This window comes from Malaclemys terrapin, chromosome 24 (genome assembly GCF_027887155.1).
Source record: "Malaclemys terrapin pileata isolate rMalTer1 chromosome 24, rMalTer1.hap1, whole genome shotgun sequence".
Lineage (NCBI taxonomy): Eukaryota > Metazoa > Chordata > Testudines > Emydidae > Malaclemys > Malaclemys terrapin.
The window spans coordinates 4,754,437-4,781,620 of record NC_071528.1 but is presented as its reverse complement, the minus strand read 5'-3'; the positions used below and the strand labels follow the sequence as shown (position 1 = coordinate 4,781,620).

General features: G+C 59.5%; 1 protein-coding gene across 3 annotated transcripts; it reads right to left on the bottom strand.

Moving 5' to 3' along the window:
- Window positions 1-235: 235 nt before the first annotated feature.
- Window positions 236-25,243, bottom strand: LOC128828815 (GRAM domain-containing protein 2B-like). 3 transcript variants are annotated; one of them, XM_054013778.1, is made up of 13 exons: window positions 24,945-25,243; window positions 11,751-11,888; window positions 10,460-10,541; window positions 9,733-9,802; window positions 9,549-9,652; window positions 7,971-8,087; window positions 7,488-7,559; window positions 6,786-6,857; window positions 4,977-5,040; window positions 4,453-4,515; window positions 3,478-3,574; window positions 2,793-2,897; window positions 236-1,567 (listed from the first exon to the last, which is right to left on the bottom strand). In XM_054013778.1, exons 1-13 carry the CDS (start codon window positions 24,995-24,997, stop codon window positions 1,552-1,554), a joined length of 1,053 nt encoding a protein of 350 aa, XP_053869753.1. In that variant the 5' UTR covers window positions 24,998-25,243; the 3' UTR covers window positions 236-1,551. The 3 variants fall into 3 exon arrangements, with proteins under 3 accessions (XP_053869753.1, XP_053869754.1, XP_053869755.1); XM_054013779.1 differs by having other exon boundaries at window positions 7,989-8,087; window positions 24,945-25,241; XM_054013780.1 differs by lacking the exon at window positions 24,945-25,243 and adding an exon at window positions 14,482-15,151.
- Between the last annotated feature and the right edge of the window lie 1,941 nt (window positions 25,244-27,184).

Here is a 27,184-nt window from a genome sequence, read left to right as displayed (position 1 = left end):
CCTAGGTTTAGTAGGCCAATGCTCAAACCCCTGAGCTATCCCTCTGCCCAGTGCCAAGCTCCCCAGTACCTGGCTCTGATGGGTCCAGGCTGGAGGATCCTGCTGCAGGGCAGGGGGATAGTACGGACTCAAGTGGCCCCCTCCACCCCCACCCAGTGGGATCCCTCTGTCCCGGGCTCCCAGCCCTCCCTGCAGGACTAGAGCTTTGCCACAGACACACGGGCTGGAGCTGGAGTGTGGGGCTGGCTTGTCTTTATTAATAACAGAACCCAGCCCTTTACCCCAGACTCTCCCCTGGCACCACCTGAGAGCTGGCCTGCAGCACCAGGCACTGGAGGAAGGGGCTGTGCCAAGCCGAATGGAGAGCAGGGGAGGGGCCGGCTAGTCCAGCCCAGGGGCACAGGGCGCGAGGCCGAGCTGGATTCTCACCCCAGCCTGGGGCGGTTGGCACCAGCGGGTTGGTTCGGGCCCTTGTTCTGCTCTAGGCACCGGCTGGGCACCGGGGCGCTGGGCTTGGTTCCTGAACGAATGGGGCGGGGGCCGTACCCACTGGTTCAGTGCTATGACCCGGACCCCCAGCCCCCTGCCTGTAACTGACCAGAGCCCGCGGCCCAAGCTTTGCCATGGTCCTCCCAACAGCTGCAGGGGACCCGTAACCCCCTAGGGGACCTAGCAGCCCCATCTCCCGCAGGCGGGACAGAGGTGAATTCCAGGCCTGGCTGGGGCCCCTGGAGGCTGACAGCAGCTGCTTCCCACAGCAGCCCATGCCCGGAGGGAGCCCCATCTCCCCAGGAGGGGCCCTGAGCACGCCCGAGCCCAGGGTGTCTCAGACAGCAGCAGGGGGTGACGCTCGGTGCTGGACAGGAGGTCAGCAGGAGGCTTGTGCCTTGCAGCGCCATTGCATTGCACAGCTGCTGTGAGAGCCAGGCAGCGTCGCTCACTCGGGCAGGGCTCCCCTCCCCACCCAGCTGGATATTCTCACGCTCTCCAGGGGCCAAGGGCCCCCGGCGGAAGCCGAAAACGCCCATTTCCTTTTTGGCACAAGGACCGAGTCCATCGAGTTTTGCTGCCTCAGCTGAAGGTTGCGTGAGAGTTGCTTGCTCAGGGCAGTCAGGCCCAGTGTCCGTTACAGCTGAGGTTGCAAACCCTGCGGCTGGGCAGGGATCAGCTGCAGCAGGGCTTGTGCAGGTTACCAAGGGGAAGCTGGTGCGCTGTTGAACCCAGCACAGGGGCGCTTTAAGGCACACGGTTTAAGTGCCCGACCGCTCAGAAGGAGACGTTCAACTTGTCCTCTGCATCAGCACCAGCACTGCTGTGTCTGCATTTCATCGACGAGGAGTTGTTCCTGGTCCAGGCCTTGTCGGTTCATTTCCCTCCCCTGGTCTCCTTAAAAATCAGCCCCAGCTCTGCTGAGGGCAAGACCCAGCTCAGGGTGAGGGGGAGAGCCGTGGGATTCCAGCCCATTTGGCAGGGGTGGCATCTGCCAGCCGCAAGCCTGGTCCTTCGGGCACGAGGCTCCGGTGCTGAGTGCAGCCTGACTCCTCCCTGGTTTCAGGTCGTCTTGTATCTTTACATAAACAAGAGAAAACTGGTTAAGCAAATGAGTGGGGCAAATTACTGCGGGGGGCAGCAACAGCGTGAGAAGACAGGCTGGCTCAGGGGTCCAGGGCTGGGCACCTGGTGTGGGTTCAGCCCCTCCCCTGTAAATGGAATCCCCCCCAGTTAGGTTAGCACCCAGGGAAATCCTGCCTTGCTGGCAGGTGCTGGCCTGGGCGGGGAGGCCACGCTCAGAGCTGGGTCGGCACAGGGCCGCTGCAGCTGGGAGCAGGAGCCAGGCACGGGCAGGAGAGGCAGAGACGGGCTGGGCCGGGGGGAGGAATCACCCCCTGCTCCCCTGGGTCTCCCCAGCTCACCCCACTCCAGCAAGGGGCTCCTGTCCCTGGCAGCTGCTCCCCTCCCTGCCCCCGCTCCCCTGGGCCCGAAGATCCAAGTCCCCAGGTGAGTGTGTGTGTGTGGGGGGGCACATTCAGCAGGGAACCGCAGCGGTGAGAGGAGCAGAACGTGGGGCAGCTGGTAACGTGGGTTGAGGAGGGGACGGGGAGAGCAGTGGGGCTCCAGGCTGGGGGCAGGGCAGGGAGAAGTCACATGGGGAGGTCACATGCCCCCCTTTAGCTGGTGCCCCCTTTGTGTCCCGCTTACTTGGCTCGTCGGGGAATTGAGATTTGGCTGACGGACGTTCCCAGCCCGTGGCCCGATGTCAAACAGAGAAAATAAACTGCAGCCACAGCCACAGCGGGGCAGTTCCTCGCCTGCCCCCGATTCCCGGCCCGTCGGCACGCCACTCCCCGGCAGACACCCAGCCCTGCTGGGGGCTTTCACCGAAGAGCCCTTCGGCCCCTCGGATCTGGGCATTGCCTTCTCCGGCCCCCAGCAAAGACCCTGCAAACGGAGCGGTGCCGCCCCGGAGGGCCAAGCCCCCAAGCTGGGGTCCAGCTGCCGTGGCTCTCGGTGGGAGTCATTGAGTTAAGGGCCCTGTATTTTCCATCGGGGGGGCTGGGGGTCCCCCAATATGCCCGGCCAGCAAGGGCTGGCTGGCTGCTCGATCTCCCCTTGTGCCAGGCCCAGCACATACACACGAGACAGCAGCCCGAGGAGGGGACGTGACCTGCCCAAGGGACCCAGGGTTTGGGGTCCCGCTGCTGCCCTGACCCCTGGACCATGGCTGGGAGTGGGGGCTGGGGCCCTTCCCGCTTGCTGGTTCCCTGCTCCCCCCGCGGGGCCCTGCTACTCACTGCTGTAGGTCGAGCTCCGGCCAGGCCCCCATTGCCATCAGCTGCTGCTCCAGTGCCACGATCCGCAGGCCAATGTACCCCGAGGACAGCAGCAACACCACCACCCTGGGGGGAGGGCAGTGTGAGCAGAGAGAGCTGGGCCGGCCTGGCACGCCGGGCAGGGGCATTCACCCAGGCGGAGCCGGGCTGACGAATAGCTGCTTAGTGCTCGGAGCCCAGGGCAGGGTGCCCACGGGAGCTGGGCTTAGCCGGAGCAGAACCACAAACTCCAAGCTCTCATGTGACGGTGGTTAGCCCCACAGCGCTGGGAGCCGCCGAGCTCCCTCTGGGAGTGGCACAGCCTGGCGGGGAGCTAGGGAACGCAGCAGCCTGCTGCCCCCAGATGCCACCCAGATGCGAGAGGGACTGTCTATGCTCGGTGCAAGGCACAGCAGGGGAGGGAGCCACGGGCAGGAGCCAGCGCAGGGGAAGAGCCGGCAGCCAGGACGCCAGCCGGCTGGGCTTTGGCGCACAGAACCGGAGACCAGCACGTTCTGCCCCTGTGCCAGGAGCACCAGGCTGAGTCCGCAGGCACTGGAGCTAAGGGGGGTGGCACTGGCACACGGTGCCCTGCTATTAGCGCTGCCCGGTGCCACACTCGAATAGCCCCGTTGGTGCCCGCTGGCCCGACTGCCCCGGGACTCACAGCAGCAGGTAGATGAGGATGACGACGTTGAGGGTGCTCAGTTGCGCCCACCAGCCCCTGGGCTTCTTCTTCATCTGCCTGCCTGCCCACGTGCCCCCTGCCGGGAAAAGGACGTCACTGATGGGGGGAAGGCAGGGCTGTGGCCCTTAGCTACCCTGGAAAGGATCGGGGGGACCTGCCACTGCCCAGCCCCCCAGGACTGCACAGTCCCCCCTAAACTCCCACTGCCCTGCCCCCTGAGCCCCAACTGCCCCCCCAGGGCCCCAATTGTCCTGCTCCCCAGAGTCCCCAGTGCCCCACTCCCTCCAGAACCCCCACTGCCCTGCCCCCCAGAGCCCCCACTGCCCCACTCCCCCCAGAACCCCCATTGCCCAGCCCTCCCCAGAGCACCCACTGCCCAGCCCCACTCATGAGCCTGCATAGCAGCCACCCTCTGCAGCCCCGAGGACGAAGGACTCTCCCTGTGGGGGCTGCCGAGCCCAGAGGGCGGACATCACCCCAGTCCCATAGGGATGCCACGGCGAGACCCCTCCAGGGACTGGCTCCCCTGCCTGGTGCCTGGGGTGTGTACCAGGTGGCAGCCAAGGTCCATGCCAAGTGCCTGCCCCCGGTGTCAGTCTGAGGTGATGGCATTGAGGCCAGCCAGGCTCCCACAGCCTGCTCAGACTGGCCCTGACCCTGCAGCAGGGCTGGCAAGGGGGTGATGTGCCAACGCCTGGCAGCAAACACCACAACAGCAGCTCTTTGCCCCATGGGCAGACGTGTAGCTGGGTGGCACATCTGGGGCTCAGCAGCAGGGGATGCCAGCTACCTCCCTGCCCAGCTGCCCAGAGCTGTCACAATGCCCAGAGAGGCTGTAGGCGGGTGCCCAGTGTCCTGTACCCGTGCCCACAGAAGAGCAGGCGCGGGGGGTCCTGCCTGGGCATCCCCACCCTGAGCCAAGCCAGCGAGCCTGGGCCTGAGGGATCCACTCACCTGTGCTCGGCGCTGCCGTCTCCTTGCCCTCATTCTCTCTGCTCTGCTTCGGGCCCAGCCCATCTGCACACACAACGGGATACCCAGTCACTGGCGCTGCCTGTGCCCAGCCAGGTGCCAGGCTCCCATGTGCTGCCCCCAGGGAGGTTGGGGGGGCATGGCTTGTGGGCTGGGCATGGCGTGTTCTGCCTGCCTTTGGGGGTCCTGCTGTCCCAGGCAGGGCAGGAGATCCAGCCGTCACCAGCTCCACCCAGCCATGGCGCTGGAAGGGGCTGAGTGGAGGCTGGTCAAACTCATTCCACCTAATACAAGCGACTGTTGGTGGAGCCAGGTTCCTGGCCGGACGCTGCGACGCTCAGACACAGGCCGAGGGCGCAGGATGCTGCCCGGAACGGAAGAGAAGAGAGGCCCCTAGGGCGCTCCTCGCTGCACTTGCACGCTCATTTGCACGTGGGCTGCTGAGTGTGCGAGGGCTAGGGGAGCCAGGCTCTGGGCAGGGGGCGCGGCTGAGGGCCCTGGCTCACCTTGCTGGTCCAGGAGGCCGTCAGACTCAGCGGGGTTCAGCTCCAGGTCCGACTGGCTCGAGGTCTGGAAGGGGAAAAGCTGCAGGTCACAGAAGGGGCCCCGTGCTCCCTCCCCACTGCTCCCTGGTTTCTGCCTCCTCCTGCCATCTCGCCCTGCTCTCCCTCCCCCTCCCGCGGTGCAGCACCGCTCAGGGCCGGCTGCTCAGAGCAGCTCGACACCCAAGTCCTAATTCTGGCCCCTCGGAGATGCACAAAACTCCTGCCTCTCCCTGCAGGTGCCTAACCTCCCTCAGCGCCTCAACTTTCAGGACAAAATTCCCTCGGCACCTAAATTCTTGGCCCGGGGCACCGCTGCCTCCCTGTGGGTCCCTGGATACCCCCCTCCTGCCTGCACCCCGGAGTGAGTCCCAAACACGGGGGGACGGGCGCTTGGCAGGGCCCAGCCGGTGGCATGTTCGGGGAGCCACTGACCGGACCAGGCCCCACTCAGAGCTGCTGCCACCCACCTTAACTGTTAGCCCGGGGCTCAGAGCACCCTGCTGGGATGCGGAGGAGCCCAGGTTCAGCTGGCTGAGGGGCAGACACAGGATGTGAGGAGGGGTCTCCCACCTCTCGGCAGGGCGCTCGACCCACTGAGCTAGGGGACAGGCTGACGTGGGTCCTGGGCTCCACCAGCTGCTCCCTCCCAGCCCAGGGCAGCTTCTGAGCCACTCTCTCCACTCCAGGTGCCCGTGTCTGAGCCGGGCCCTGCCGCACCCTCAGGCAGGGGGCGCTAGTCCGATAACAAGCATGAGGCCAGCTCAAAGCTCCCTCGTGCCATCCGATCGGGCTGGGATGGCCAAGGGCTTTGTGGCGAAGGGCAGGGGTGCCAAAGCCCTGGGTTACACTGGGCAGGGGACTTGAAAACAATGCCCTGCGCAGCGTGCTGGACAGGGGGCCTGGCTCCCCAAGCGCTTTGCAAAGACACGGGCAGTGCCAACGGGTTTAAGTGGCAAAGGAGGGAGGGGCCACCGAGGAGCAGGGGGCCAGCTTGGGGGGTCTGCCTCGGCCTGGGGCTTCGGTTCGGAGCCCCTCCCGCTCCTGGGAGTTTGGAACGGGGGTTGGGCTGTGCCCTGGGCTCACAGGCTGGGCTGCTCCAGCTGCCCCAAAGGGTCTCTCTGACTGGGGCAGCTCAGCCGAGAGGGGCAGAAGGGGGCACGGAGAAGCCCCAGACAGCCAGGATTGCTGGCCGGCAAGCCACCTCCACCCGGACCGGACAACACCAGTTCTGGGAAAGCCCAAGCCCCCAGAGCCGGGCAGCAGCCGGGCAACCAAGGGCACGTCCAAGCCGCCAGGGTGCCCAGGCAGGTGTGTTCCTGCACACACGGGGCTTAGAGAGTCACCCCCCTGCCCTGTGACCTGGCAGCCGGGCGCCGAGTGGGCACTGAGCCGCCTGGCAGCATAGGCCCAGCCTCGGAACGCACAGAGCGCCGGGCGCTGTCGGGGCCTGGGAGCAGGGCCGGCTCTCCCTTTTTTGCCTCCCCAAGTGACGAAGCAAAGGGGAAAAAATGAAAAAGCTGCCGCCGAACTGCCGCCGAAGAAGGGGAAGAAAAAAAGAGTCGGTGTGCCGTCCCAAGAGCAGACGGACTGCCGCCCCTTCAGATTTGCCGCCCCAGGCAGCTGCTTCCTTAGCTGGTGCCTAGAGCTGGCCCTGCCAGGGAGCAGCTGACCCAGCTCTCAGGAATCTCCATGGTTTGCTAACAGTGGCGCCAGCCCCTCTGCCCTGCTGCCCACAGCCTGTGCCGCCAGCTAGGGGGTCGGGGAGCTTACCAGAGCCTTCTCGCAGAGCTCGGAGCTGGTGTTGGCGGGCGAGGCCGGGGGGCTGCTGCTCGTGCTCCCGTCCTGAACAAGAATGAGGACAGTGAGCCCAGGGCGGGCGGCAGAGCCCTCGAGCCGCTGGCCAGCCCAGCCCTGTGGTGCGCAGAGCACAGGAGACGGGGCTTTCCCTGACCTGGGGGATGGCTCCCAGGATGGGTCACCTCTGGGACCTTCTTCCTCACCGAGTACGTTAGCTTGACCCACTCCCTCTGGTCTGGAACACCGGGGCCGGGGGCAGGAACGAGGGGCATCGGCCCAGTGCCTGTGTAGGGGGGCGCAGGGCTGGCATGGCCGAGGGAACTGAGGGGAGTCGGCCCAGTGCCTGTGTAAGAGGTGGTCAGGGCTGTCATGGCCCTGGGGACTGAGGGGCGTTGGCCTAGTGCCTGTGTAGGGGGGCGCAAGGCTGGCATGGCCGTGGGGACTTAGGGACGTTGGCCCAGTGCCTGTGTGTGTGGGGGGCAGGGCTGGCATGGCCCTGGGGACTGAGGGGCATCGGCAGAGTTGTGAGCGTCAGGGGAGCCCAGGGGATCGGGAGGGGGGTGCATTAGCAGATGTGCCTTAGTATTTCAGCCCCTCCTGCCCAGAAGCGTCCCAGCCCATGCGGCCAGAGACACAGGAGAACGGGCACACGAGCCCGCCTGGCACAGTCCCCACCTGCAGGTGTTTGCAGACCGATCGCAGCAGCTGGTACGTGGCCTCCCGGGTCCGCATGGAGACAAAGAGAAACTGCGGGAGGAGAGAGGGAGAAGGGATTGGCCTGATTCCTGGGGAACCCCCAGCCGCAGCCTCCACCCTCCACCACTCCCGTGCCCACCCCACCTCCGTCCCAGGCTGGTCAGAGGGGCTCGCTTGTCCATCCACTGCCCATCAGTTCATCCCTCCAGCCCCTCTCCACTACCGACGCCTTTCACTGCACTCCCCCAGCCCCCAGTGTGGGGCTCCCTCTGCTCCCGGTGCCAAGGGGGGGGGGATGTCACCACATGGGCTGCCCTGTGCCTCTCCCGGTGCCAAGGGGGGGTACAGCATGGGCTGCCCAGGGCTCCCTCTGCTCCCAGTGCCATGGGAGGGGGGCACCGCCTGGGCTGCCCTGGGCTCGCTCTGCTCCCAGTGCTGCGGGTGGGTTGATGCACCACATGCCTTGCCCTCTGCTCGCACCTTCTCGCCCTCGGCGGTCCGAATGCTGAGGGCGTTGGGCACCAGCAGCGCCGTGTTCGCCTTCTTGAGGATGGCGACAGAGGAGACGGGGATCACCACCTGTGGGGCAAGAGGGGTGCAGCGGGTGATGGGCCCATCGCTCACAGCATCCCTCCTGCTCGGGGAGGGGCGAGGACCCCGAGGCCAGGGACAACCCCCGATCGCTTTCGTCCCCAGAACCCAGGGCGGGCGGGGGTGCCCCCCCACACCAACCACACATCCCGTCCACCTCTCCCCCAGCCCACCTCCCCTCCCCCACACAACCCACACATCCCACACCTGTCCCCCTGTGACGTTATTGACATAATCTGGGACCATATAGAACATGGGTACAACCAAAGTCCTGTAGTGGCACCAAATCTTGTATAAAGGGGGTCAAATGAGGTGTCTAAGACAAGTTTATGGTTTGCTGGTTACAATTATGCTGTCTATATGTGTGTATCAATTTTGTAGTTGAAGTTATGAATATTGGCTCTATACTGTCTGTATTTCAAACTTATGCTAAGCTTCTGGGAAACTTCCCAGACAGGTTGGTGTTAGCTCTGCCTAGCCTGCTTGATGGCCCATTAAGGACCATCAGCTATACAACTGACCCATTGAGAGAAGGCAGATACGCCTTGCAACTCAGCAAAGTATGCAGGGACTGGCCCATGTGACTCCAGACTCCATTTTGCTGTAATTTTCCACAGTAAGAACAAAGAGGTGTTCTTACACCTGGAAAAGACTATATGAGGCTGATGCCTCATCTCCATCTGGTCTTCAATCCTGCTTCTTACCTCTGGAGGGACTTTGCTAAGAATGGAAGCTCTACACAAAGGACTGAGGACCCATCCCAGCTGGGGATGTTCCAGAGACTTGATTTGAACTTGCAGTTTATTCCATCATTGCTACAAGCCTGAACCAAGAACTTTGCCATTACTGTATGGAATTGATTCCATTTAACCAATTCTAACTCTCATCTCTATCTTTTCCCTTTTATGAATAAACCTTTAGATTTTGGATTCTAAAGGATTGGCTACAGTGTGATTTGTGGGTAAGATCTGATTTGTATATTGACCTGGGTCTGGGGCTTGGTCCTATGGGATCAGGAGAACCTTTTTTCTTTTACTGGGGTATTGGTTTTCATAACCATTCGTCCCCATAACGAGTGGCCCTGGTGGTGATACTGGGAAACTGGTGTGTCTAAGGGAATTGCTTGTGTGACTTGTGGTTAGCAAGTGGGGTGAGACCAAAGTCCTCTTAGTCTGGCTGGTTTGGTTTGCCTTAGAGGTGGAAAAACCCCAGCCCTGGGCTGTAACTGCCCTGTTTTAAGCAATTGATCCTGAATTGGCACTCTCAGTTGGGTCCCGCTAGAATCGCAACGTTACACCCCCCTATCCCCTTCCCCCCACACAACCCACACATCCCACGCCTGTCCCCCCACCTCCTTCCCACTGCACAACCCCCCCCACACACATACATGCTACCAGCCCACGTAAGCAGCCGTGGGGCGCGGCGTGTGCCCCAGCGCAGGGGCCCTACCTTGACGTCCCGGAGCAGCATACTGCAGTGGAAGCAGATGTAGTTCTGGGAGATGTAGAGGCGCCCGTGATAGGGGACTTCCCTTTGCCAGGCACAGGAGACACCTGCAGGCGAGGGGCAGAGGGGCGGGTGAGTGGGCAAGGCGTGGGGGGGCAGGAAGGAGGCTGGGGGGAGCGGCACTCACTGTCCAGTAGGGACTCCTCCTCGGGCATCTCCTTGAAGGCCTTGTGGTAGCTCGCCAGGCGCTTGGCTAACTGGGGAGAGAGCAAGGGTAAGATCAGCCCTGGAGAATGAGCCCCTCCCCCCGACGGGCCCTGGGGTCTCTGCTGGGGCCAGCTCAGAGCCCCCCCACTGGGTCCCATCCCAAGGGCTATCAGCCAAGCTTGAGATGTGCCTTGACACTAGGACGGGCCCCCCGGATCCCATGGGGGCGGCGGGGGGCAGGGGAGGAGGCACCCGCGGGACCTGATGGAGGCTGTGGGCACACGGGGAGCTGTCCCAGATCTCCCCCTGGCTGGCTGGGGGGATGGATCCGCCGGGACCTGCCTGGTGCTGCCAACCCCGCTCCAGGAGAGCCGTCCCTCCAGCAGCTGGCACAGCCCAGTGCTAATGCCAGGTACCCTGGCAAATGGATGGTGCCAACCCCCCACCCAGCGACCCATCCTAATACCCCCCTTGCGGGCATCCCAACCCCCTCCCGCAGGTATCCCACCCCCAGCACGCACCCCCACCCCCTGCCCCAGCACCCCCTCCCAACTCCATGAGGTATCCCAAACCCACCCCCAGTACCCATCCCAACCCCCCGATACCCCCCCCAGCATCCATCCTAAACCCTGGTGTCCATCCCAACCCCCAACCCTCAATGTACATCCCCACCCCCCGTGCCCCATCCCAGTTTGGGGGGGACTTACAGCGGACGAGGTGACCCTCTGCCTGCCCAGCGTCGGCTCCTGTTCGGTCTCTTTGGAGAAGGATGGGTCATAGGTCTTTGATCTGAAATGCACCAGATGCCAAAGGTGAGAGAGGCAGAGCCGCAGGTGGGGGGGGGGGGCAGGGCTGGCCTCGGGGGGCAGGCAGGCAGCATGTAGGGTGACCAGGTGTCCGGTTTTGGACCAGAACGCCCAGTCGAAAAGGGACCCTGGCAGCTCTGATCAGCACCGCTGACTGGGCCGTTAAAAGTCCGGTCAGCGGTGCTGCAGGGCTAAGGCAGGCTCGTCCCTACCTGCCCTGGCTCTGTGCTGCGCCCCGGAAGTGGCCAGCAGGTCCAGCTCCTAGGTAGGGGGACCACAGGGCTCTGCGTGCACCAGCTCCGCACTCCCATTGGCTGGGAACCAGCCAATGGGAGCTGGGGGGACAGTGCCTGTGGGCGAGAGCCTCCTGTGTGGCGCCTCCTGCCCCCCCTCCCGCCTACTAGTGCCGGACCTACTGGCCGCTTCCGGCGCGAGTGCAGCGCGAGGCCAGGAGACGTAGGGACTAGCCTGCCTTAGCCCTGCAGCACTGCCTCTGACCGGGATCCGCGTGGGGTTAGCCTGCGCTCTAATCCCCTGCCCCAGCCCCCCCAAACCCAGAGCCCCCTCCTGCACCCCAAACCCCAGAGACAGCACCCCAGCCCAGAGCCCTCATCCCCCCGAACCCCAACCCTCTGCCCCAGCCCTGATCCCCCTCCTGCACCCCAAACCCCTCATCCCCAGTCCTACCCCAGAGCCAGCACCCCAGCCCAGAGCCCTCACGCCCCCACCCCGCATCCCAACCCCCTGCCTCAACCCGCAGCCCCCTCCCGCACTCCGAATCCCTCATCCCCAGCCTGGGGCCCCGTCCTGCACGCCAAACTCCTCATCCTCACCCCCAGCCCAGAGCCCGCACCCCAAGCCCCTGCCCCAGCCTAGTGAAAGTGAGTGAGGGTGGGGGAGAGTGAGCCACCGAGGGAGGGGGAATGTAGTGTGTGGGGGGCAGGGAAGGGGCGGGGCCTCATGGAAGGGGCGGGGCTAGGGTGTTCGGTTTTGAGCGATTAGAAAGTTGGCAGCCCTAGCAGCGCGGGGAGGTGCTGAGGAGGGTCTGGGTTGGAGAGGGGGGTGCATTGTGACTGTGTGGCTTTCCAGGGCAGTGTAGCTTGCCTGGGCCCAGGTGTGAGGAGCCTGAGAAGGAATTGGGACGGGGGGCTTGTTCTTGGGGAAGGTCCCTGCGGGAGGGACAGGGCCTCACCTGGAGAGGCTGGGGCGTCTCCTTGGCTGGGGGGCATCGCTCCCCGTCTCCTCCAGGCTCTGCCACTTCTTCGGCTCCAGCATCTTCTTCTTGCTCTTCTTGAGTTTCCCGGAGCTGGTGGCAGGGTCAGCCAGGCAGCTGGGGAGGGCAGAGAGCAGGGTGGAGTGACAGGCGCCCCCAGCAAGGAGCCTCCTTTCTGCCCCCCATCTCCCCAAGGTGGAGGGGTGGGGGGGGATTTCATTTTCCTGCTCACCTAGTGCCCCGGCTGGCAGCTACCAGGTGAGCGCAGAGCGCCCTGTGCAAGGGGCATCAGTGCAGACTGCCCACCCACTGCCATCACTCCCGGGGTCCCTGCTGTCACATGCATGCAATGGCCGTCCCCGCCCGCCCCAGCCAGCCCCGCTTTGATGTACAGGCTGTTTTCTCCCACGAGCAGCGGTGGAGCTACCCCAGGCCATGGAGAAACATGTGGGGTGATGCCCACGGGCTCCCTGCCCTCTCTGCCCTCCACCCCCTGGGCCTGGCTGGGGGGGTCTTTAGAGTTCAGACCCTGAGGAAGAGGTTCTGTGGCTGATCTTAATGGGGAGGGGGCAGGGCTCTCCTGGGGGCTGCACTAGGGGGGTGGGTACCTGCTCTTCAGTACCCAGCTGCACCTCCTCTAGGAGTCTGACCTGTCCTGCCATGGACTGTGGCAAGGCCTGTCCACGGCCAGGTGCAGTACGCGGCCTGGTCCCATTTCTGATGTTCCCCCACCCACCCCTTGTTCCCAGACAGGCCGATCAGACGGGCCTGGGGACAGGTGGGGTGAGACGCACCCCTGCTGAAAAGCCGGATTCACAGACACAGCAGAGGGGTGAGGGAAACAGAGCAAAAGGGCTGACAAGCTGCGTGAAAATCCCACAGCCAAGAGAGGGCAGCATCAAATGGCCCCAATCCCAGAGCTGCTGCTGCACAACTGGGCCCAGCCGAGCCTCGCCTGGCCAATCTGCACAAGAGCCGTACGGGCTCCCCCATCTCCCGCTTCTCTGCAGAGGGAGGCTGTTGTGAGCTCTCACACAGCACATCAAATCAGCAGACCCCAAAGCGCTTTACATAGGAGAGCAGTATCATTATTCCCATTTTACAGATGGGGAAACTGAGGCACAGGGAGAGGTGGTGACCTAGCAGGCTAATGGCAGAGCTGGGAGTAGAACCCTGGTGTCCTGACGCCGACTCCACTTCCCTATCAGCCCAACCACACTGCATCAGCAGAATCCATCTCCCCCCGCCCCCCCCAGCACAGCACCAATTAGTGTCAGCGGTGATCACACCGCCAACTGGCGGAACAAAAGCACAAAGTCCATTTTTCTGCCTTTTCATTATTTTTTTTTAAGGAGTTTATTCATTTACTTGCTAACTCACAACATTTAATCATTCACAACAAGCGTCCCTCCCATTAGGGGAATTAACGAGGTTTGGCTGTAATTAGCTGGAAGTTAATAATACTGTGTTGCTACAGCGCAAGATCAGTTTCAGTTTGTGTAATATCCTGCATGTCAGATGGTAACAGCATCCGGGCACATTCTAAAGCCCTGACCCAGAGCAATGGAATTGGAGGGTGCTCAGTACGGGCTAGATTATGGTGCCTCTGATTTTCGCTTCCTAAGGCAAAAGAAGGGGGATAAACCCTCATGCTTCAGGGCATGGCATGACCTGACCTTGAATCATGGGGGTCAGGAGGGAACATCCCCTGGGGGAAGGTTATCCCATCACTACAGGGATTCTTGCAACTTCCTCTAAAGCAGCTGAGGCCTGATAGAAACATCCCGGTGTCGTCAAACATGCAAAGGAAAAGAACTGCCCATTTCCCGTCCCAGTCAGAACTCTCCTCATCAAAGGCCCTGCCGGCGGAGTATTTATAGCTGTGTGTTAGCGCAGGCCTCTTTGGACAGCGTGGGATTTTGTGGGGAAGAGCAGAGGACAGCGAGCCAGGACTCCTGGGTTCTGTTCCCAGCTCTGGCAGGGCGGCCTGTTAATTAGAGAGCGGACTTGGGAGACGGAGATTGACAGCTCTGGGAGGACAGGTTACCTAGTGGTTAGAGCGAACGGGGTGGCATGGGGGTCTCCCAGCCGCGACACTGGTTTGCCATATAGCCCGGGTGCCTACGGCTCAGCTTCCCCCATCGCTAACAAGCGCTCTGTGCGATCCCATGGCACGCGAGATGCTCTACTACAGGGGTAGGCAACGTATGGCACGTGTTCCGAAGGCAGCACGGGAGCTGATTTTCAGGGGCACTCACACTGCCCAGGGCCTGGCCGCCGGTCTGGGGGGGCTCTGCATTTTAATTTCATTTTAAATGAAGCTTCTTAAACATTTTAAAAACCTTATTTACTTTACATACAACAATAGTTTAGTTCTATATTATAGACTTATAGAAAGAGACCTTCTAAAAACGTTCAAATGTATGACTGGCACGCGAAACTTTAAATCAGAGTGACTTCTGAAAGGTTGTCGACCCCCGTTCTACTAAGAGCAAAGGGATTTTGAGTCTCTGTTGCTGAGTGGGAGTTGGGAGCATGGGGGCGGGGGAGAACAGGAGACGGGCCTGAGCTGCAGAGTGGGGGGCTCAGAGCTGTGCCTTAGGGCCCCCAGTACCCCCTTCCCACCCCCTGTACGGATCCTGCACGTGGGCCAAAGCACCCCCACCGTGTCTGAGATCAGAGCCCATCGGAGCCAACACGCGCCCTGTACCTCATCACTGAGACAGCGGAGGGGTCGCGTCCCACCCCGGCTCCCCTGGGTTCCCACTCGCTCTGCTGGGCTCCGGATCCCTGCTGCGCTCCAGCCTGTCTGCCTCACACGCTCCTCTGCCTGGCGCCGATGCTCCTCCAGTCCCTGCCCCTCAGCCTGCAGCCTCCTCCCAGCTGGCTGGGAAGGGATGTCTTGTATACAGCTGGCCTAGCTTGCTGGGACCAGCCCAGTCAAGTTTGTAGGGAGGCGTTGCTCCCAAATACCATTTCCTTAAAGGGCCGGGCCCAGAGAACGAACACACTTACTGCCAGCACATGGCCCATTTGCCACCAGCACATTCCTCTCGCTTGAGTGTTGATCTCGCATCCCAGTCTCTGCCCAAGCAGATCCTGCTCTGAAAGCAGAGACCACGTGTGCCTTTAGTGAGCAACCACTGAATCAAACACTCCCCAGCCCAGGGCTACAGCATGGGGTGCAGTGTTGCCAGCCTTGCAAGACTGGCCATAACTGTTGTTTTGGTTAAAGCCCCAGCTCCTGGAGTCATGTGAATATGAGAGAATCACAGCTTGTAATAAAAAAAGAACAGTCATTTCTAGCCCTTGTGGTTGCAGAGAAACACTGGAAAGGTAACCCCTAATCAGGGCCGGCTCTACTGTTTTTGCCGCCCCAAGCATCGCGCCGAATTGCCGCCGCGGACGGCGGGGGCAGTCCGTGTGCCGTTAGGGCGGCATGCGTGTTTCCGCGGCGGCGGCAATTCAGCGGCAGCTTCCGTCTTAAGCTGGAGGCGGCTGCCACAGGCAGCTGAAGACAGAAGCTGCTGCCGCCGAAACGCGCGTGCCGCCCTAACGGCACACGGACTGCCCCCGCCGTCCACGGCGGCAATTCGGTGCGCTGCTTGGGGGGGGACAAAACCACACAGACTACCGCCCCTTGCAGATTGCCGCCCCAAGCACCTGCTTGGAACGCTGGTGCCTGGAGCCGGCCCTGCCCCAATGGCTCGAAAGCAAGTCAAAAACCTATGTCTTTAAAAGTCAATTTTTAAGCCAGTCTCATGATTTTTGAACATCTGGACTTGGCGGCTCTGATTTACCTGCACAATATTTCCACAGAATATGGTTGTTTTTCCAGAACGAGCAGACATTTTTAATCAACATTTTTCATCACTGATCTAGTTTCAAAATAAGATTTTTTTTGAAGAGTTTTGGTGTTCTTTTAGGGCAGGATGTTTTGTTGTTTTGTTGTTGTTGTTGTTGTTTTTGTTTCTCCCAGAAACACAAATTTTATTTTGAAACTTAAAAAAACAACATTTTAAAATGTCTCATTTCAAAAAATGGAACCACAGGTAACGTTGTCGATCAAAAAGAATGAGGAAATATTTATTCTGTGGTGCTATTTTGAAAAACACCTATTTTGGGGGAAATGGTCCCCAAAAGGGCATTTTTCAAGGAAAAATTATTTAGTTGAAAAAATGTGGACCAAGCCCTTTACCTAGCGATTCCTGGGTCATTCATCCCCCGGCCCCCTGAGACCCTCCACATGATAAAACTTCATCCTGCGAGGTCTCAACTCCAGCTCTTGGGCAGATTATTGACAGATCCAGAGATTCTAAGGCCAAAAGGCACCACTGTGATCCTCCAGCCTGACCTCCCCCATGACACGGGCCAGAGAACTTCCTCAACGTATTTCCTAGACACATCGCTTAGAAAAACATCTGAGCTGGCTTTAAAAATGGTCAGGGATGGAGAATCCACCACAACCTTCGGTCAATTGTGCCAGTGGTTAATTAACCTCATCGTCAAAAATGGGTCTTCTTTCCAGTCTGAATTTGTCTAGCTTCAACTCCCAGCCATTGGACTGTGCTAGCCCTTTCCCTGCTAGATTCAAGCCTCCAATATTAAATATTTGCAAAAAGAAGAACAGGAGTACTTGTGGCACCTTAGAGACTAACAAATTTATTAGAGCATAAGCTTTCGTGGACTACAGCCCACTTCTTCGGATGCATATAGAATGGCATCTATATGCATCCGAAGAAGTGGGCTGTAGTCCACGAAAGCTTATGCTCTAATAAATTTGTTAGTCTCTAAGGTGCCACAAGTACTCCTGTTCTTCTTTTTGCGGATACAGACTAACACGGCTGTTACTCTGAAACTTGTTATTAAATATTTGTTCCCCAGACTGTAAGCAAGTCACCCCTTAACCTTCTCTTTCTTAAGCTAAATAGATTGCGCTCCTTGAGTCTGTCATTATAGTGCAGGTTTTCCAGTCCTGTAGAGAAACAAGGTGGGTGAGGTAATATCTTTTGTTGGTGAGAGAGACAAGCTTTCAATGTTACCCACAGCTCTTCTTCGGGGCTGGGAAATGTACTGGCCCAGCTAAATACAGATTGTTTAGCATAAGGAGTTAACACATATTTCAAGGGCCCGCTCAAGGTGAAGTGGCCCATAAACACCCCTATAGCCATAGGACAAAAAGGAGGGTGGGTTGTGGTAATAAGCCATATACTGGTCCAATAAAAGTTATTACCTCCAATATCCTGGGACTGACACGGTTACAACAACGCTGCCTACAACAGTGGAAGATATTGAAATCCTTTCATCATTCCCATGGCTCTTCTCTGAACCCGCTCCGATTGACCAGTGTCCTTCAGTCGCAGGGACAGCTCAGTCATGCTGGATTGACAGCTCTGGACATGGGGGAGAGGGGCTCGGGAGGCAGGTTCTTTTTCATTGCCTCACTGCATTACCTAATTTCACGTCCTTTTTCTGCCCCTCAGTTTTCTTCCTGATGGGGATTCCCTCCCTGATACTTAACTCATTCCCGTCTCCAAAGAGCAGTTTGAGCGCCTTACAGATGGCAAAGGACAGTGAAGCATTATTGAGTCTATGGGAGTACTGTGTTTTCCCAGCACAAAGTGCAGCCTCTGTCCGTGGTGGCTTTATCCCTCCACCAAGGGAAAAATCACAAGCAAGAGCCACAAGCGGAGCATACGCGTCTCCTCTCCGGTGCTGCAGTGACCCTGCGAGAATATGACGGCCGTGCTCCGCAGGGAGCGCCCCTGGGGTGTAACGGGGCCGGGCACAGCTGCGCTGCTGGGAAACGGGGGGATTTCCCTCCGAAAATGTTGCCACACACCATACAACAAAAACACGAACCCAGGAACCTAGCCTTGCAACAATCCCCGCTGCCAACTCTATCCACATATCTATTCAAGGGACACCATCATAGGACCTAATCACATCAGCCACACCATCAGGGGCTCATTCACCTGCACATCTACCAATGTGATCTATGCCATCATGTGCCAGCAATGCCCCTCTGCCATGTACATTGGCCAAACCGGACAGTCTCTATGCAAAAGAATAAACTGACACAAATCTGACATCAGGAATCATAACATTAAAAAACCAGTTGGAGAACACTTCAACCTCTCTAATCATTCAGTGACAGATGTTAAGGTGGCAATTTTGCAACAGAAAAGCTTCAAAAACAGACTCCAAGGAGAAACTGATGAACTTGAATTAATATGCAAACTAGATACCATTAACTTAGGTTTGAACAGAGACTGGGAATGGCTCGGTCATTACACTAATTGAATCTATTTCCCCATGTTAAAGTATCCTCACACCTTCGTGTCAACTGTCCGAAATGGGCCATCTTGATTATCACTTCAAAAGTTTTTCTCCTGACTGATAATAGCTTCCCTTAATTAATTAACCTCTTACAGTTGGTATGGGTACTTCCACCTTTTCATGTTCTCTGTATGTATAAATATCTTCTTATTTATTGCCCCGCCCCCTAGCCACTCCCTCCCACTTCCCGCCCCCTGACAGCACCCCCAGAACCTCTGACCCATCTAACCCCCCCTGCTCCCTGTCCCTGACTGTCCCAACCCCTCCCCACACCCCTGCCCCCTGACAGCCCCACCCCAAACTCCCGACCCATCCAACCCCCCCCACTCCCTGTCCCCTGACTGCCCCCCTTCTCCAACTCCCCGGCCCCCTTACCGGGCCGCTCAGCTTAGAGCAGGTGTCTGGCTCCGTGCCCCTCCCCTCCCCGCCCCGCCCCGCCCCACCCGAGCGCTGCCGAGCGGCGTGCTGAGGCTGTGGAGGAGGGGCTCTGGCCACCGCTGCCAGCCCCACTGCGTTCCCTCACAGGCGCACAGCCCCGCCCCCAGCGCTGCCGGGCGGCGTGCTAAGGCTGCAGGGGATGGGGGGAGCTGGGAAGAGGCTTTGGCTGCCGAGGCCCCAATGCGAGCGGCGCTCGGCCGCCCTGTCAGCCGCTTTTCGCTCTTAAATAGCTGATGGGGGAAATCCCGGCCATTTTTAGATTTTTAGAAATCCCCCCCGGACGGCTATTTAAAGAGCGAAAAGCTGGACATGTCCGGGGAAACCCGGACGGATGGTAGCCCTATGTATGTTCCATTCTATGCATCCGAAGAAGTGGGCTGTAGGCCCACAAAAGCTTATGCTCTAATAAATGTGTTAGTCTCTAAGGTGCCACAAGGACTCCTGTTCTTTTTGCGGATACAGACTAACATGGCTGCTACTCTGAAACCTGAAAATAAATGTCATTTTCTCTGGGGCAGGGAGGCAGGGCATCCTGGGAGTCCCTGGCTCCAGTGCATCCTGGGAGATGAAGTCCAGTTGGGAAGCCCACCCCATAGAGGATAATAGCGACCAAGGCACCATGGAGGCATTTGGGGGTTTGCCCGTGAAAATGGCGCTTTCCCAGGGAAAGGGAACTCCCATCACACAGAGAAGCCCTGAGTCGAACCCTCAAGCGCCGGTCGAACCGCAGTTGTGATGGGAAAGTTTGGACTGGCCCCGACACAGCAAAGAACGGCCTTGCTGTTTCCCAACTCCAGGCCCCATAGTGCTTGTGGGAGGGGCTCCGGGGCCGAGGGGGCGGCATTTCCCGGGGTGTCTCCAGCAGAGCGGGTGTCGCTCTCCCAGGGAGCTAGGGTTGCTGGTTTTGTTGGACATATTCCTGGAGGTGTCATCACATGACATCATCTGTAATTAAAGATTCATCTTTCATTCCTGGAGACTCCCGGACATCCTGGAGGGTTGGCAACCCTACAGGGAGCTGGACAGTTCCCGTGGGGACAGGGGAGCACCGGGCTTTCTACAGGATCACACCAGCCGTCCAGCCAGCCTGCTAGCCTGACGCCGACTCTGGCCCACTAGGTTGGGAGACCGCCTCATCATAACCGGCCTTAGCCTTGTTTACACACGAACGCGGCTCTCTGGGGCTGTACTGGTATAGTTCAAGTGATACAACACCCTAATGTGGGCCCAGTTACACCAATACAAGAGAAGGGAAATCAGCTACACCAGTAACAGAAACCTTTATTCTAGTATTACTGTGTCCACACCCCCGCACCAAACCAGCAGGCCAGATTCGGCTCTTATTGACACAGGCATAAATTCGGAGTCACTCCACTGAAGTCAAGTGAAGTGACTCTGGATTCACACTGGTGTAACTGATTAGATGCCACCCAGTGTATGGGCTCCCTGGGAGAAGGCAGCCCCAGAGATGCTTATTTGAGGACAGCACTTCATCTGAGCAGGGCGCTGAAGAGTCTGCCTCCATCGGCCAGACTCTGGGAGTGAGCCATTTGGCGGTGCTGGTTACTGGGACACCCGGCACAGGCAGAAGAGCGACACACACACCAAGCTCTCCAGTCTGCTGAGTGTGGTTGGTGCACACTAGAAGGTGGTGCTGCGTGTGTGTGTGTGTGTGGGGGGGAGGGTTAGGAGCCTTTTCCAATTTCTCATGCACAAGTAGAAGCTGCATCTACCCCTGGTGGCAGGCAGAAGGGGCTGGGAAAAGACACTGGTCTATGCCAAAAACAACAAGGAGTCTGGTGGCACCTTAAAGACTAACAGATTTATTTGGGCATAAGCTTTCGTGAGTAAAAACCTCACTTCTTCGGATGCATAGAGTGCATAGGATCCACTCTATGCATCCGAAGAAGTGAGGTTTTTACTCACGAAAGCTTATGCCCAAATAAATCTGTTAGTCTTTAAGGTGCCACCAGACTCCTTGTTGTTTTTGTAGATACAGACTAACACGGCTACCCCCTGATACTTGGTCTATGCCAGTTACTTGTGTGCACCTCATGCACTGGACAGAGATGAGGATGGCCAACTGTGCCAAGGATGATTAGCGCTTTCAGTGCCCGAGGTATACAGCCCAGCACCCACAGGAAGGGGGGCTATCCTGATTTGTGGAAATCAGTGCCACTGTCCGACAGCCTGTAGCATGGGGCTGGTGGCGAAGGCACCAGGGCAGTGACGTTAAATCCTTCATGCAGGGGAAGCAGCCGTGGCTGGAATTCCAGCTGCACTGTTCTGTTCCACCCCAGAGATGGCCACATTTCAGTGTGGGGAGAGCCCTATATATGGTAGCAAAGCTGTGGCCATATAGAGCTTATTCAGAGCTGTTTCTATAGTCACCACAGCTAGATGTCACAGCAGGAACAATGTCTGGCAAGCAGCTAAATATACCCCGTGTATTTTACACACGTCAGGTCAGAAATGACAGCTCATTTGCACTCAGAATGCCTTTTGCTTTTGTAGCATCTGCTGGGTAGGAGCCGAATTCAGACCCATTCTCTGTGCGTCACGTCCCTTTCCTGACATCAGCGGTCTATTTGGACTCCTGCCTTCCCTGGGGAGTTTCTATTTCTGGTGGTATGAGTGGGACGCACGGCGGATCTGGGCTTTGGGTTTTTAAATCTTAGCTTGCTGAGAAGAGAGGAGAACAACCTGTACTGCTCCGGGCCTCGTGCTCATCTCCTGGCTTCCAGCAGAGCTCGAATGGGATCAGGAAGGGCTAGAAATAGCCGTTTGGGCCCATGCTGGCCAGCCTGTGCCGTAGTTATTTATTGTTGGCCCCAGCCAAGGACCAGGCCCCACTGCGCTGGTTGCTGTACAGCCGTAACAAAGCAGACAAGCCCAGGTCCTCAGAGGTATTGAGATGCCTAATTCCTATTGGACTCAGTGGGAATTAGGTGCCTTTGAGGTCCCAGCCCAGGGGGCTTGCAATCTCCACTCAGACAGGCCACGGCAGGGTGAGGTCACCAGCAGGCAGACAGCGTTAAGCAGCAAAGCGGAAGCCCCAGCGTGCCCCTGGCAGGGGGGTGTTACTGGCAGTGCTGGAAGGCGCTCAGAAGGGATATTGGCCGCTCTATGTGTTTTGCTGGGAGGGCTTTACCATGCATGGGTGGGGGCGGGCAGGGAGACCCTGTGGGAGACTTGGGCAGGCGAGGCTGCTGTCCCCAGGAGAGTGCAGGCCGGATCCACGGCTGCACAGCTCAGGGCCGTGAGCTCAGGGATGGCGAAGAGCCTTAAAGCAGCTGGTGTGTCACAGGCTCAAAGCCCTCCCCAGTGTACCCCTGCCCTATAGATCCGCCTATTGCCAACCCACCCTCATGCTTCCCCTGCGAGCGGACGCGGGAACAGCTCCACAAAGCCACCACCTTGTCCTGCACAGCCCTCCTCAAAACTCCCCTCCTTGGTAACATGGAGGGGGAAGTTCAGCGTGAGAATAGCTACGCGGGGAGAGCTGGGATCGCTCTACTGACCGGCTAGGATGATCCCCTTTCATTATTTATCACCCCAGCTTCTGCGTCTCACCCCACCTCTCTCACCCACCTCTGGCCTCTCGTTTTCTGGCGTGAGTTCTTTGGGGTAGGGGCTTCTAGCAACCAGCATGGAACTTGGAGGGAGGAGCACAGGCTGGAGGAAGGAGTTTGGGGGAGGCACCCAGAGTCAGTCTGGGTGCACAGGGCTGGAATGTCTGCTGCAGCTCCAACTCCTCTATACATGGTCCTCCTTAGAAAGAGCCCCTTTCGTTTTACAGGCATGGAGTCTTTTCCTGGTATTACCCAGCCCATGACCCATGAAACACGACTGTCCTTTGTTATATTCGTACAGCACCCAGCACAATGGGGCTCCGCCTGGCTGTGGCTTTTAGATGTTGCTGCAACATTTGTGTTAAGTAATGAAGAATATTAGGGCACAATGCCACGACACTGCAGTGCGAGAGAGACACCGAGAGAGAATCTCTTCTTAACTGGGGTTTGGTGGATAGTCTTTGGCTCAGGGTTTGGCTGGCTTCCACTGAACAGTTCACTGACGCAGCCCACAGCTGTGAATTCAGGATGGATGAATATTACTGACCCCAGTCGATCTGTACGCGCTTCACAAAGGGGGTCAGGATCGTTATCCCCATTGTACAAGCGGGGAAACTGAGGCACAAAGAGACCAAATGGCTTGCTTAAAGCCACCCTGCAGGCCAGTGGCAGAGCCGAGAATAGAGCCCAGGGAGCACCCAGACCGGCCAGGGATTCTCTAGCCCAGCACTCTCCACTGGACCACAGTGTCTTTGAGCCTACGACACCCTGACAGAGCCCCCTTCTCGTGCTTTGTGGCTGCCTGATGCTGCTTTCGAGTGGCTGGGCCCTGCTACGCATAGCAGCTAGTTCTTCAGCTTGTGTGGGGCGGGGGGGGGGGCCCATCTCCCCTGCTGTGTGGGGCGGGGATCATGTCTATGGACGTAGTAGGGTAAGAACGGGCCAGGACAGCGGGGCTGGGAGGTGAAAGGACAGCGCAAGGCTGGGGCTGAGCCGTGATTCAGAATCCACCTGCCAGTCTCACGCCCGACAAAACGTCCGACTTCTCCCAGCTCTGATCCCAGGGTCGTTCAGTTGCCAAGCTTCCGCTGGGAGTTTTGCTGAGCACCAAGAGGACGCACAGACCCACATGCTGACGAATTATCTGCCCTCTGCAATGGCAGTGTTGGCCAGTTCCTTTCCTGCGGATGGGGAGCTTTGCTTGTCCTGGGGGCCGCTGGCTGCTGCCCAAGGCCTGAATCCTGGATCCGCCTGGCCTTTCCGAGGGTTATCTGGTGGCTGTTTCCTTGGCCGGGGGGACGCGGTCAAAAGCGGGAAGGCCCAGCAAGGGAGTCCTTACACATAGCACTTTTCCTTGTGTGACCCCAAACTCTACAATCTAGTGCCTAGAGCAAGGGAGTGGGGCCAGGACTCCTGGGTTCTATTCCCAGCTCCGTTGCAGACTCAGTGGGTGACCTTGGGCAAGTCTCGCCCCTTTCCATGTCTCAGTCTCCCCAACTGGGATACAGGGAGATGATACTCCTGCCCCACTGCAAATCGCACAGGGGACAGGGCTGTGTAAGTGCAGTGATTTTCCTTTGCGCACACACCATCCCATCCAGCAGCGGGTCCCTGATACGAGTCAATGGCTGCAGCCCTACAGTGTGCCCAGGGGTGGAGATATCGTTCTCCCTCCTTTACAGATGGGGAAACTGAGGCACAGGGTGGGGGCATCACTTGCCCAGGGTCATCCCAGGAGCATGTGGCAGGGCTGAAAACAGGCCCAGGTCCCAGGCCTCACCCACAGCGACGCCCAGGACCGAGCAGGCGTGATCCAGGCACAGGCGACGTCTCCAGGCCACCAGGGTCCCTACTCCGACCGGCTCGCTGATCTCCATGTGCCAGGCCAGGCCCTTTGATGCTGCCAGAAGGGACTGACTGGCCGTGTCTGGTGCCAAGACAGGAATTGAACCCAGGACATGAACACAGAGGAATCACACCCAACACACACCCGGACACACCCCCAGGGCAGGAGTCTGGATTAGTTTAGCCTGGAGAGGACAGACTGGACCAAGATGTCTCTCCACACATGTGCGTTCAGGGGTGCTGGAACTACAGGTGACAGCATCCGAACGCCTGCTTTTCATCAGACACAGGTTTGTTCAGTGGCATTCAGCTCCCCCACTGCAAACGCTGTCCCAGCGCCCCTGGCGTGCAGTGCTTAATTCGTGCCAGGGCTGAGCCCGGCACCTCTGGTTGGCAGTTCAGAGCCCAGCACATCTGGGCCTGGCAGTTCAGAGCCCCGGCACCTCTGATTGGCAGTTCAGAGCCCTGCACCTCTGGTTGGCAGTTCAGAGCCCTGCACCTCTGGTTGGCAGTTCAGAGCCCAGCACATCTGGGCCTGGCAGTTCAGAGCCCCGGCACCTCTGGTTGGCAGTTCAGAGCCCAGCACCTCTGGTTGGCAGTTCAGAGCCCGGCACCTCTGGGCTGGGCAGGGCTGAGCCCCGGCACCTCTGGGCTGGGCAGGGCTGAGCCCCGGCTGCCGTGTGCCTGGATGCTAGCAGTGCCGGCATGTGGGTGTCTGGGCACAGAGAGACACTGCAGCCCCCGTCCCGAAGGTGCTCCTCAGGGCCCGGGGGTGGGGCGGGGGGTGTCCCACAGGGGCAGGCTGACGGAAGGGCTGAGGCCAGCCCTCGGTAGGGTGACCAGACAGCAAGTGTGAAAAATCGGGACGGGGGTGGGGGGTAATAGGCGCCTATAGAAGAAAATGCCCCAAATATCCCCCTAGCCCTAGGGCCCCGGGGAAAGCCCGCTCCTCAATGCCTGGAAGGAGAAATCCACTTACGGCTCCCCCGCCTCGCCCAGGGCATTGTCTGCTCCGCTGAGCTGGGGCTCCATCTGACACGCTTCCCTGGTCCCCCGGCCGCGCTCCTGTCTGTCTGGCTGCAACTCCGCTGTGCGCTCCCAGCCGCTGCTTTATCAGCTGGCAGCAGGGCAGGCAGAGGGCGAGTTCAAAGCTCAGACTCCGGTGCCTGCTGGGACTGAGCCGGCCGGGAGACGTGCCCCAGGGAGCCTGCGCTGATGTGGATGCACCAAGGCCTGCTCGTTCCTAGCCGCAGCGACTCCGGACTCTCCCTCGTGATGGTTTCCCCGGCGACCGGCCAGCAGGTGTTTTCCTCCTTCAAGGAAATCCAAGCATGGCAAGGCTTCCTCTGCACCACCGCCGGCTCTGAGCTCATCTTTATATCCATGCCTCCCCTCGCCCACAGCCGTGCACAGACACACCTGGCACACGCCAGCACACGCCACCGCCAGGCTGCTAGTCACACGCCCGGCGCTGCCAGACATTCCTGACAGCCCTCGGCACAGCCACTGCACACCCGTCTCTCTGTTGCACACCCAGAACCCCACAGCCATGCTGGGGCCAGAACCCAGAGTCCCTGTGTACAAAAGCAGGGATTGAAAGGAGAATCTCTGCTAGCAGAGTTGGGCCTATGACACACAGCTGAGCCACTCAGATTCCAGCCAGCAGGGGGCAGTAGCAGTGGCACAGGGGTCTTGGGAATGGGAAGGAGCAGGGCAGGACGGGGCAGGAATTGGGCGGATGGGGGTGTGTGGCTAGTGCCTCGCTGGGTGACCTCAGCCGAGCCACTGCCCTGCTCTGTGCCTCAGTTTCTCCTTTGGGGATGATACTTTGCTCCCTCCCCAGGGTGTGAGGCTTAGTGGATGTCTGGGAAGTGCTTTGAGATCCCCATCTGGGAGGTGCCAGGTTACTTGTGTTGTCCTCCCTTCCCCCGCTTCCTCTTGACTCCTCCATACGCTGTAACCATGGCAGCAGCACCCACGGTTACCCATTGTTACCATGTCCCTGACGCGGTGTGCGGGGGCGTCAGACCCAGCCCCATGGGGGTGGTTACCCCGGTGCTAGTGGTGTGATGCCCACGTGAGTGGCTGGGGAGCTGTGAAACCTCCTGTCCTTGAAGGGTAGGGAAGGGGGGGGGTGCGGAGCGGAACCGGGGCCCCTCACCCACAGAGCCCCTCACCCAGAGTTCAGAGCCCCTCCTGTTCTACTTTCCCTGCCTAGTTGTTGCCCCCCTGCCTGGCCCCCCAAGGTCCCTTTACCCCTCACCCAGTGCCCACCAGCGCAGGCTGCTCCCCGCTGCCTGGGGCACCCTCCCTCCTTCCCCAGCCACAGGGACATAACAGCTGCTTGCTCCGCACTTTCCAGAGGGCGGCGAGTAGATGCCAGCCCTTGCCAGGAGATACTGTGTCCAACAAGCCCCCGGGCCTCCTGCCACCAGTGCCCCCATCAGCCAGTCGCTGGCACCTGGACGCCTCTCCCAGGAATGGGGCTGGCTGTGGGGAACCTCAGGTCCTGCAGCCCTAGCTGCTCCCAGCAGGAGGGTCACCCCCAGTCCCAGCCTCTCCTCTCCCAGCCGGGGTGCTGTGAGGTATGGGGCAGGAGTGCTGGCTGTGGGGGAGCCAGTCCCAGCAAGGGTGCTGGGGTGGAGCGCTGGCTGTGGGGGACCCCCCAGCTCCCCGAGTTCCAGCAGGGGTGCTGTGGAGTAAAACCTGTTGCCACTGTATTCACTGGACACTTAGTGGAGGGCCCGAGATTTGCGTCTGGCAGCTTCCAGGTAGCTGATGGTTCCAGAGCCCCTGGCCAGGGGTGGATCCCTGCCCACATTGTGGGGCGGTAAGATCCTTTCCTGACCTTCTCCAGCTCGCTGGCTGAGCTCACCCCTCTGGGACCGGGCCCTGCAGAGCTACAGCCTGTACAGAGCACCCTGCCCCACGGTTCGCACGTCGCCGAAAGCAGCCTGCCCCCCCCCCCCCCCCCCGAGCCAGGCCGAAGGCGAGGCAGAGCCTGGATTTCCTAATGCCTCAAGGGCAGGCTGGGAATGATTCACCAGGCCACAGTCCAGCAAATTGGTTTACTCCAGCTTTGTCCCACTTCCTTATTGCTACTGGCACAACCTCCTGCCCCCCAGTTCTGTCAGCCCGGCCGGGCCAAGTGCCAGAACAACTGGCACGTCATCACTGCCGGGGGCCCATTGCCTGGGCGTCCTCTTGGGCCCAGCCCTG

Bases quoted from the DNA above. Each gene is read 5' to 3' on its own strand.
- LOC128828815 (XM_054013778.1), bottom strand. From the start codon at position 24,997: ATGGAGCCCCAGCTCAGCGGAGCAGACAATGCCCTGGGCGAGGCGGGG. The intron at 11,889-24,944 runs GTAAGTGGATTT...TGCCCTCCCCAG, and splicing joins CTGGGCGAGGCGGGGGAGCC to CTGCCTGGCTGACCCTGCCA. The intron at 6,858-7,487 runs GTGGGGACTGTG...ATTCTTGTTCAG, and splicing joins CGGTCTGCAAACACCTGCAG to GACGGGAGCACGAGCAGCAG.